Consider the following 12,072-nt stretch of genomic DNA (forward strand, 5'->3'; position numbering starts at 1 on the left):
TTAGTTTATTTTTTAACCCCATTTTACTGGCCGATTAATCGATTATGAAAATAGTAATCGATTCATTTCATAATCTATTAATCGATTAGTTGTTTCAGCCCTACTTTTAAGAGAAAATCACAAAGCGTATACAATAATGTGCATTCCTGAGAACACAATAGCACAAGGATCACAGAAAGCATCTGTCTAACACTGGGGGAGCCACTGGCAGGCAAAAAGTGAAGAGCCACAGACTTAAGAGCTGGTCACTCACCAGAAACGATACAGGGGGCATCTTTAACCCCTTCCTAACCAGCCGCCTCAGTTAAACTGCGGCAGGTGGGCTCCCATGGGTGAGCAGCCATAGCTGTAAGTCAGCTCTTTAAGACGCCGTTACAGCCGTGCGGGCCTGAGTGTGCCCGGAGCCGATCGCTTGTGACAGTGAGAACCGGGGACCTGTGTGTAAACACACAAATCCCAGTTCTGTCAGTGGAACAACGATCGGTCTCTAGTCAGCCACGTTTCCCCCAGTTAGAACACATAGGGAACCGTTAACCCCTTGGTTGCCCCTAGTGTTAACCCCTTGCCTGCCAGTGACATTTATACAGTAATCAGTGGCCATTTTTAGCTCTAATCGCTGTTAAAAAAAGGTTACCATCTCAAAAAAAAATTAAACAGATCACCGCCATTACTAGTAAAAAAAAAAAAAATAATAATTAAAAAAAATGATAAATTTATCCTGTTTTGTGGACGCTATAACTTTTGCATTTAAAAGGAAATAGATGGTAAGTTATGGCGCTAAACCCAGATTTTGTGCCTGGCGTATCCGAGAAAATATATAGTGTCACACTGGTTAATGGTCTATGTGCAGGACTTGTGAAAATTGTGACTCAGTGTTAGGTTATTATTTAGACCTTATAGAGTTAATTAAAATACTAATTGATGTGTGAAATGTGTACTAACACTGCTGTGTTGAATTCATATAATTTCATATGGCAATACCCAAAATTCATTCAGAAATATACAAAAATTAATTATGTCAACATCATTGCACGTGGGAAAGCTAACAAACGCATCCTAGGATCACTCAGAATGTCCCATGTAATAATTTCTTGGATAGCAGTAACATAAAATAAAGTGACTGGTGCAGAAAAGCGCTGATCTTCAATATAGCGAAAACAATCGTCCCCGATGCGCCACTCAGTGCTGTAGTAATGTGAATGCTCTCACCAGAACTTATACCCCTATGGGGTTAGGTGCGCTTTCACAGTATGTACTACTGTGCTGCTATCTGGCTTCTGCTGCTGGTGTGCTGGGGAGATGTTCACCCTTCAGTTTATACTGTCTCCATTGGTATATGCATTAGAGGGAGAAAAACACATCCATGGTGTAGTACGTTCAAACCAATATTTTATTTAAATGTCAAATAACTACTCACATTGGCAAGTTAAAAAGATCGTTCTGTATACAAACAACGTCCGCTTCTGGCTATAGGAAAGGTGCACGTAACGTAGCCACGACCACAGGCCCGCGCGGCTGTAACTGCGTCTTACAGAGCCGACTTACAGCTATGGCTGTTCACCCATGGTAGCCCACCTGCCGCAGTTTAACTCACAATTTTCACAAGTCCTGCACATAGACCATTAACCAGTGTGACACTATACATTTTCTCACAGATACGCCAGGCACAAAATCTGGGTTTAGCGCCATAACTTACCATCCATTTCCTTTAAATCCAATAACCCCCCCCCAATCCAGGGTGAGGAGGTTTAGGTAAAGGCAGCTCTAACCCACTTATTTATTTAGTTAATCTTTTCTATTCACTCGCTTCATTTAATTCACTTTAACCACTCACAGGGTGGGCAGTCCGAAGCGCGACTTTATTTACTTTGCTATAACTTTTGCGCAATCTACTTGAAAAAATAAAAAAATTGCATTAACAAAAATATGTAGAATACATATTGGCCTAAACTGAAGAAATTTGTTTATTTTTTTGGGGCTGAAGTGGTTAATGTCTATGGATGCTAGAAAACCATCTTGTTGCAGCGATGCAATGACAGGCCGGCCAATTCAATTTGGAACTTTTGGACTCAAGTTGTTAAAGAGGAAGTAAACCCTAATGGGTTTACTTCCTCTTTTTTTCCCTGCAAAGGTAAAGCATAATGGACTACTATGCATCGCATAGTAGCTCATTATGTGTCACTTACCTGACACAGGAGCCAGCGAAGTCGCCGCTGATCCCTGTAGTCCGCCGCGTCCATCTTGCTGGTGGCGTCTCGCAGCTCCGACCAATGACAGCGGCGAAGCCGCGATGACGTCACTCCCGCGCATGCGCACGGGAGTCGCGCCTCGCAGCTCCGCCGCTGTCATACGGCGAGGCCGCGATGACGTCACTCCCGCGCATGCGCACGGGAGTCGACAAATTTGGCAAATCCATTCTTGGACTTGCCGCATTTAGTGCGCATGCGCGCCGCTGTCTACGGCGCATGCGCCGTAGACAGCGGTGCCCATTTTCGGGCAAATATCTCCTAAACCATATAGGTTTAGGAGATATTACTTGGACCTACAGGTAAGCCTTAATCTAGGCTTACCTGTAGGTCAAAGTTGTTTGGAAGGGTTTACTTCCATTTTAAAAAGGAAATTCTAGTATGGGGTGAATTTTCTCACTGGGCTTTGAAACCGTAAACTGGTCCAAATATTTTTCCCTGAAAACGTTTCCTGCCCTAAAAGCACTCCTGAAGAACCTAGTCTGTGGGGTCCACAATCTTAGTAAAAAGGCAGGCAGGTAAGAGCATAAACTGCAGCCTGTACCCCTGGGACACAACCTCTTCGACCTATTAGATCAGAAATGCCCTGGATCTAGCTGGCTAAAAAAAGGCCTGCAGACACCCCCTCACCAGACAAGTCTATTTAGACCTGCTGGTCCAGACCCGATCAGAATCTTCATGGGGAAAAGGGACTTACTGGATAAGAGCGCTTTTTCTGCCCTCAACTTCCTCAAAAAATATAGTGTCCAAGGACTCAATTTTCCATCAAATCCTTTCCTGCAGACTAATTGCTCAGCCATCTAATGACATAGGTGCCAGATTTCGGTGCAAGGAAGCCACCAAACAGTTGTACATAGCAGCACAAAGCTGCTGGGAAGAGCTCCAGTTTTTGAAATATTGAGGGATCTGTCAGGATAAATCTATGGTCACACCACGTGCTTAACCCACACTGAGTTTGGCAAACAGCCAAAGTCCAATGGCTGCACTCCCGAGTAAGAGCCTTTAATAAGTACCTCATCCTTTGTCAAGTGGTTCTAGAGTCTGGGACATGTAACTTTTTTTTTTTTAAATGCCGAGAGGCATATACCGATTCCCCAGAAAAGGTTGCCAAAGGCTACCGGATCAAAAATCTGCAATACTGTCCATGGTGCTGATGCAGCCAGGTGGAGAAGGGTTTGTGAAAAAGGGCTTTACATTTTCCAGTACTTTCAAAAGTATAGTCCATAAATATATAATTTTCAGGGATCACCTAAAGACCAGCAAAAAAACTGAAGATTGAGGACACTGGCACATAAAGTTGTAGGAAAGCCTATGTAACCTCTCCAGCTCCCAGCAAGCCTTGTTTTGGTAGTGTCCTTAGGTGATGAACAGCCTCTTTACATATGGCTATATTGGTTGTCCTAAAAATTGCCATTGTTTGGCTTCTACAAGTTCTGCCCATGGATTTTTGCAGAGACCTGTATGATCATGAATAATATATATATATATATATATATATATATATATATATATATATATATATATATATATATATACACATATATACACACACATACATACACACACACACACACACACACACACACACACACACACACACACATATATACATATATACACACACACACACAATTTTGAAAGACTCACAGGAGGGGGCGGACAACTTACTTCTTTACACCTGCCTGTTGGAGATGCAGATTTGATGCCACTGTTTAACAGAGTAGTTGGTAGGGCATCAGGAGAACTGAATGGAGAACTGTTTGAGGACACAGTAGTATCTTCATCTTCTGCATGGTCGCTAACTGGAGAAGTCAAAAATGTAACACTGTCAGCCAGATTAGTAGCTTGTAGCCCTACAGAATTAGGAGATTCTTTACCCTTTGCGATCCCTTCTGCCGTAAACTGATTAGCACTACTCATTTGCTTCAAACAATCTTCAGGCTCTTTCTTAGTCTGTGTGCAAGATGGGGATCTCGAGTCACAACTTGGGAGGTCAGTCAAGTTGTACTGCACTTTTCCTTTTAATGGGAGCTTTTCAGCAAGTTCACCATTTGTGTCTTCAGTCAAGTCAATTGTGATAGGAATCACATTGTAAGTCTTTGAAATCTTTCTGATGTAGTTATCGAGTGGTCCCCGTCCATTTATCATTTTAGGAATTGGCGGAGCCTCGCCAGCATCCATATTGCAACCATTTTCCACATCATCAAATGGGCACTCGGTATTAGCATGCTCAACCACCTGCGGCATCATTCTTGGCGAGATTGTCCCCTTCTCCTTAGGGGCAGGGTTTAGGCGTTTGAAAGGTAAACGAGCTGAAATTACAGAACACAAAATGGTATCAGAAAATTGAGCAAAGACTACAGTTAAAATACAAGGTAACCTATTTAAGTGCCCATGGAATTCTCTCAGCTTCAGTATCTAAATGCTACTTGTGAATGTAAGGTTTTGATGAGGGTAGAGGGTTTCAAGTAAACTTTAGCCAGTTCACTCTGGCTGTACATGCATACAGTGCCTTGCAAAAGCATTCACCCACTTGGCTTTTTACTTAATTTTTTTGTTATCTTATTATATGCAATTGATCACAATAGTGAAGTAAAATTTGAAAATATACATAAAACTATAATAATAATTATGCACATTGACTGTTATTTTGTCCTTTTTTTTGTGAATCAAACGCACAAAACACTCACACCAGCTTCATGGTGGGCATGTTCTGTAAATTAAATGCATGCAAATCCTCAAACAACCCATATCAATTCCAGGTTGTGAGGCAAGAAAACACGAAAAATGCCAAGGGGGTGAATACTTTTGCAAGGCACTGTATGTAGCAGCAGGGCAGGCTCAACATTGAGTAGACACACATATGCGTTCACGGGTATCCTCTGTGCTTAGAAATAACCTCAGCACAGTGACAGCTGTCAGGAACACCTCCCAGACATTGGTTTAGGATAATGTGACTTATTTAAATGAGTCATACACATACACATATATATATATATATATATATATATATACATATATATATATATATATATATATATATATATATATATATATATATACATATATATATATACATATATATATATATAGATACATATACAAACAAACACACGCGCGTGTGTGTATGAAGAGTGGGCACAAAAGGGGTGACAAACAGTGCTAATGTTCACATTTGACTGAAATGCTCGTCAGCAACTGATCAGAGCTCATTTTCATCAGAGATGCAGTTCTAATGGTCACTGAAGAAACCATAAACTTACTGCAGTAATTGAAATGTCAAGCCCTGTAAAACTTAATACACGGGCCGAATGACAGACATTCACTGGTTCAATAGAAAAGGCCAACATTCAGACTGTGTATGGCAGCCAGCCATTCCTTGTGGGGTCAAAAAATAAAAAAGGGCCTGCAACCGGCTCCAGATCAGCACTCTCAGCCAATGGCTGAGAGCACTGACCGGAGTGTTCTGGGGAGGGCTTTTTGGGAGTTAATGGTCCATTGGCTCCAACCTGAGCTATCAAAAGCAAAAAACCCAGTAGTGTGTACGAGGCTTTAGGCTTGCTGATCTAGCAAATCGGAAGAAATCCTGCTGCACTGCAAGTCTTACGTCCATAGATGGATAAACGTTAAAAGGCACTTTTTTTTACTTGAAAAGCTTTTATTGAAGTACAAATACAGAGCATATCAATATAAATTTTCATTTCAAAACAAAATACCACACTTCATTCCATGACAACACAGGCAAATGATAAAGCAAACATGCACACAGAATGTTTGAAGGACAAAGTACAGAGAAGACCAGGTAGTCTTCAACCATCTAAATATAATCTGTCAAAGAAACCAACCCAGGAAGGGGAAATGTACTCTAGGAAAGTATACAAATAAAGGACGGAGTGGGTAGGAGGAGGCAAGGAAGGGAATGAAAGAAGGGAGTGGAGGGGTACAAGGCGTGGTATCTGCACTTGATATAAACCGTAACTTTGGAAAGGGGAACAGTCCATATTACCTCTGGAACGTGTGGGAGGGAAGGAAAAAAAGGTTGTGGTTAAATCATTGGGTGAATAAAAATCAGAAAAGTAGGAGGGATCTGTGTGTCAATCCATTTTGCACAAAATTTGGACACCAATATTTCACGGACGTGGAAGTTTCGTGCAGAACACAACCTGAGAAAAACTCAAACTTTGACCTCCACACTGGCTTTTTTGAAAGACACTCATGCTGACTGAAACCCGCTTAGCAGCCAAAAACGTATGGGTAACCAGTGCTACAAGAAACCTCATGTCTGGGGGTCTTTGATGTATATTGTGGCTGGGTTCTTTTTTTTTAGCCAATAGAATTCAGAACTTTTAGACAGTTCCAACCAGATGTGCAAAGAAGGATCTTCTAACAAGCATGAAGGCAGCTGACTAGGTAGGTAGGGATAAAGTGAAACCACACCAAGTTAGTAAGCCTTGACCACTAGGACTTAGACATTTTGGCTATAAATAGCCACATCTGGAGCCAATCCTCTGTTCCAGGAGTCTCCCCTAGATGCCCCTCCCATTTTCTTGAATACCAGAGTAGAGCATTATGTGGTTGATAAGCTGTACAAAGGATATGAAGCCCAGTTCTTGAAAGTTTTAGCCCCATGCACATTTGCAAATGCGTAATTACAAACAGAATTCCCAGCAATTAGCTGCGTGAGCAAGCCCCACTGAATGCAATGGGAGGCTGGCAGGTCCACTCAGAAATCACTCGTTGAGCCATTTATGAGTGCATGATCATCCTTCAGCACAGAATGTGTCCAGGGCTGATCACTCACAGGTAAATGCTCTATGACCTAGTTAGCAAGTGTACAAATCTGTACACATACTACCGTGGGTGATAGCCCATTCTTAACAGATTGGAGGTACCCTTTAAAGCCCAACTCTAGATAAAGCTTAAGCAGTTAAACAGTTTCTTTATCGTACATCATAGGAAACAGCAGTCTGTAAATAAGGACTACCTGAGATAAGTGGCGAGTCTTCCTACAGGGGGTCAGGGCCCTTTAAGAGGCATAATGTTTTAGAGCCGCCCAATGAGTGCCTTGCTATTAGGGGCAGAGATTTTGGTGTGCTTGGTCCACGGAGCTGGCTGCAACTAGATGTCCGGAGTTTGAGTTTTTTTGCTCTGTGCCTTGAGTGGAGAGCTTTTTTTTTTTTTTTTTTTTTTTTTTTTTTTAAGAACTGCTTATGGAGTGAGGCTGATGTCCTTAGGCATTTTTCAGTTACAAGGCAGCCACAGCTAGCACCTGAAGGGCACAGAGCAGGCTTTCCCTTTGCTTATTCAGGACACACAAGTCATCTCTGGGGATAGAAACCGGGCAAACGAGTGGATCCCCAGGTGCATGTTTCTGGAGTTAACACAAAGCCACAGCTCAGGTTTTCCAGGAAGCAGAGAGCAAAGAGCGCAGCTGGGAAGGGCATGGAAGCACTGCCACAAGGTTCTGAGGTTTCTGGTCGTGTTCTTTCCATAGCCTCTGAACTTTCTTCCACCAGAGTTTAGGTGGTCAAATGCAAGGCTTTAATGGAGGCTCGATCGTCTATCTGTACAGAGTCATCAAGTCGGTTCAGGGTGGATTTGATTTAAATCCATTTTTAAAGAGAAACTGTCATTTCTGTGTTGCTCCTCTGGCCCACTGTTGACTCACCAACAGTCCCATTCACTTTAATGTGACTGCTGGTGATGCAGCAGTGACAACAATGTGAGGGACGTGGTGGCAGCAGATGAGTGGATGCCCGCTAACAGGCACTACCATGATGGATCTGAAGGGACAGGTGCTCTTAAAACGTAATGACTCATTCTTGCTGTTATTTAGAATCTTTAATATTTGCAAACAAAATCAAAGTTTCCTATTTAGAATAAGCTGCCAGGTTAGTAAAATGATATTAGAACAGATTCAATCATATAGTTTGTAGTTTACATAGATTTGCAAAACAATTGGATAAAGGAATATTCCTGAAGGTTTATCTAATGGTTAATGTGAAATTGTGTGAATGCATCAATGCAGTGCATGTTATCTCAGCTTGCAGAGCTTGGATTCATTGAATCTAGGGCTGCCATTAATTATTTTCATAATCGATTAGCTAGCCGATTATTTTGATCGGTCATTAACCTTAAAAAAAAAAAAAAAAAAAAAAAAAGTGGGTAAAATGGACGTTCATTTTTAACCACAGTGACTGGAAAATTTGGAAATTTAAAATTTCTTTGATCAAGAAGTTGTCTGACAGTATGTGGTTTTTGTTCAGAAATAAAGTGAAAATTTCAAACATTCTTTCATTCAGCGAATGTACAAAGATTTTTTATCTTAATATTCTCACCTGAAAATTGATCCGTATAAGGCTGTTTCTGCAGTGCTTTTTGCTGTGCGTTTTGATTTTTGCACACGTGATTTTACTGCAATTTGTGTTTTTTGCATTTTTTTTGGGCAGATTAAAAAAAATACACAAATTGCTGCAAAAACGCATTACATTCTTTTCTGCGGCTTCTCCATTGAAGTATATTGAACCAAAAAAAAAGCACAGTCCGACCCTTTCCAAATATGCAGCGGCTGAAAAAAGCACAGATATGAACATGTCCCATAGGAAACCATGTAAATGAACTGTAGTGAGTTTCTGCAAAAAGCACCAAAAAAATATAGATGTGAACCAGGCCTAATACGTTTAGTAACATAATGAGGTTAAAAAGACTAATATTAGCCCTTTAAAGTGCAAAAAAAAAAAAAAAAAAAAGCAGATCACTACTGTAAGGCGTTCATTTTTTTACTGTAGAACAGTGAAAGTAATATTTACAGTAGTGATATTTTTGTACTATAAAGGGCTCATTTTCGTTTTTTCTTTTTTTAACCCATTAGGTTACTGCCCCATTAAATCGATTATGAAAATAGTAATCGATTAGTTGTTGTTTCAGCCCTAATTGAATCAGTTTACCAAAAAAAGTAAATCCTGCAGAATATGTAGCCTCATGCTACATAACTAAGCTCCATTTCATGTTGAATCAAATAAAATTATTAAAAGGCATCTTAAATAGAAAACTCTAGGTCGATTTTTACTCCAAAAGCAATTTTTTTTAACCACTTCAATGCCCAGCCATAGTCAAACTACATCCACAGATGGGATCCCCCATCCTGGGTGGATGTCATGACATCCTCGGCTTTCTGCCCCTATGGGAGTATTGAAGTGGTGGCGGCGAGCGGCGGAGCAGCTTTACCGGCTGTGATCCATTACTAGCCAGCGATGCATGTGTATCCCTGTGAAGAAGCGTGCACGGGGCACGTGCGCGCTCCCGGGGATGAGCTGTGCCGTGATCGGGCCTGAGGTTGGCTGAAGCTTTTCTCTTTGATACAGCCCAGCCCCAATCAGTGTAAAAAGCCAATAAAATTGGCTATTTAGTGACTGGCTGTGTCCAATGACAGCCTGTCACTAAATGTAAACAGTGTGTAACTCCTGTTGCTGGGTTCTCCTCTTCACACACCGATCCAGTGTGAGCAGATCAGCTAACAGCGAGTTAACATTACTGTACCCCAAATATCTCTCTCTCGCTGTGCCCAGATTGCGCGCGCGCGCGCCCCCCCCCCCAATTAAAGAGGACCTGTCACCAGGAGTACCTGTCACCTCACCACACGCCACCTCACCACTTGCCAGAGTATCTGCCAACAGTACCACCAGAGTACCCCCCTCACACCACCTGCCAGAGTACAACCAGAGTATCTACTGATAAGAAATATGCAAAGAATTACAGGCGACAGACATTTGCCTTGTTCCTTAGATGCACTTTTTCTAGCTGAAAAGGCGCCAACTTATTGTTTATGCAACTTTTAGTTCTGACCAACATCCAAAACAATACTTAAAGAACTATCAAATGTTAACACAAAAGGAAGCCTTGTGAAAGGCACGCTGGATTTGGCCATAAAGTTGACAATGCACCACGAGTCACCAGTGTGCCTTAGCCAACGGCAGGTTGCCAAATACTACTATAAGAACTGTATGGATTTTCTGGTGTGATTCCGCTGTGGAATTCCTTGCTGTAAGGGTTCCATTACCCCTTTGTACTGGTGCACCTGTAATAAATCTGTCTTCTAATCAACATGACCGGAGTTGACTGATCAGTAAGAGAATGGAATTTTACAGACGTGGTCCTTTCGAGCCGTAAGTAAGGATTAGGTGGTGGATCGAACAGTGCCGTCCAAAATATCGGCGAGTATCAGACTCCCTCTCGCCAAGACCTAGGTCCTCCCATTCAAGTGGTAAAGAGGCCGGTCAGCTCCAGATCCACACCTAACCTCTGCTACTGGACTTATTCGATGCAGTCCTCCGGGTCTGTGAAAGTTAAGGACATAACTTCTTTTCTCTTCTACTCAAGGCGATTTGAGTTTTTCAATTTATTGAGTATGACTGTGGTTGACTATATAAGATCTAGGTGTGACAGGGGCCGAAGACAAAGGCACTTGGGGACATTGCCTATGGTAAATAGACTTAGCCCGCTGTCCAGGACAGATGACAAAAAGATTTGTTGAAGGGTATACCGAACGTCAGGAGGTTGACTGCCTGACGATCTAAAAACGCTAAAAGTAGCCAAGTGATCATCTAAAAATATCACAAGACTAATTTTCTTTTCTTCTGAGCGTTTAGTCTTCTTTTCCATGTTTAACTTTACTGCAGAGAGGGGTTTTCTTTACTTGTATTCTTATCGTTCTAGTCCTGTGGTTTAAGTTGATAAAAGGCCCGCTTGGTGAGGAGTATGTCTGCTAAGGCAGTTATATGATCCGTCTGGCTTTAAACTTGTGGTTTAAAAAAAAAAAAAAAAAAAAAACACACCTCACCCACCCCTAGATGCCATTGCCTCCCCTCTGTTCGCAATCATTCTGGGTATGCCTTGGTTAAAAGCTCATAACCCTCACATTAACTGGGTTACAGAAGAAATCAAGTTTCTTTCCCCCTATTGCCTTCAGCATTGCTGGCAAGAGAATCATCAGAACCAATCTCCCCTGCTGTGCATCGATGTTGAGTTTGAAGCCCGACAAGTCGTTCCAGTAGCATATCAACTTTTTGGACGTTTTCAGCAAAAAGGGGGCAGAAACGCTTCCTCATCACAGGGCCTATGACTGTCCAATTGAGCTCCTCCCTGGGGTTGAAGTTACTTTTGGCAGGATCTTTCCGCTATCTGAAACTGAAATTGTTGCTTTGAAAGACTACATTGATGACAACCTTAAAAAGGGGTTCATTCACCCTTCAACGTCTCCTGCCGGTGCGGGGATCTTTGTGCAAAAAAGGACCACTCATGACGCCCCTGTGTGGACTACCGTGAACTTAATAAGGTCACTGTAAAAAAGTTACCCTCTTCCACTTTTGCCTGAATTTCAGCGACTCGGTACGGCCACTATTTTCACAAAATTGCATCTTTGGGGGTGCTTATAACCTGGTTCGCATATGAGAGGGGGGTGAATGGAAGACGGCGTTCCGCACACGGTTTGGGCATTTTGAATACCTCGTGATTCCCTTTGGACTTTGCAATGCTCCCGCTACTTTTCAGCGCTTCAACGATGTCTTCCGAGATTTCCTGGATCTTTTTTGTAGTTTATCTTGATATACCAATCTTCTCTCCCTCTCTAGATCACCACCGTAGTCACGTCAAAAACGTATTGCGTCACCTTGGACAAGACAGACTTTATGCAAAACCAGAAAATGTGTATTTGAACGCCAAAGCATCCAATTCCTGGGTTTAATCATTTCCAACAAAGGCATCCAGATGGATCCCCAGAAGGTTACGGCCATCCTGGATTGGCCTGCTCCCAGTGATAAGGGTGTCC

The 12,072-nt window shown here is 42.0% G+C and overlaps 1 protein-coding gene across 4 annotated transcripts in view; it reads right to left on the minus strand.

Moving 5' to 3' along the window:
* CHAF1A (chromatin assembly factor 1 subunit A) overlaps positions 1–12,072 on the minus strand; it is a 623,099-nt gene that overhangs the window by 494,069 nt on the left and 116,958 nt on the right. For 3 of the 4 annotated variants that reach the window (XM_077475776.1, XM_077475775.1, XM_077475777.1), the window contains one exon: positions 3,915–4,558. The exons of the other annotated variant lie outside the window; for it this stretch is intronic. In XM_077475776.1, the coding sequence (XP_077331902.1) occupies positions 3,915–4,558 (644 nt within the window). The remainder of the gene's footprint in view (positions 1–3,914; positions 4,559–12,072) is intronic. 4 annotated transcript variants of the gene reach the window in all.

This window comes from Lithobates pipiens, unplaced genomic scaffold, assembly GCF_037356315.1.
Source record: "Lithobates pipiens isolate NorthernLeopardFrog02 unplaced genomic scaffold, aLitPip1_a1.2 Scaffold_13, whole genome shotgun sequence".
In the NCBI taxonomy this organism is placed as follows: domain Eukaryota; kingdom Metazoa; phylum Chordata; class Amphibia; order Anura; family Ranidae; genus Lithobates; species Lithobates pipiens.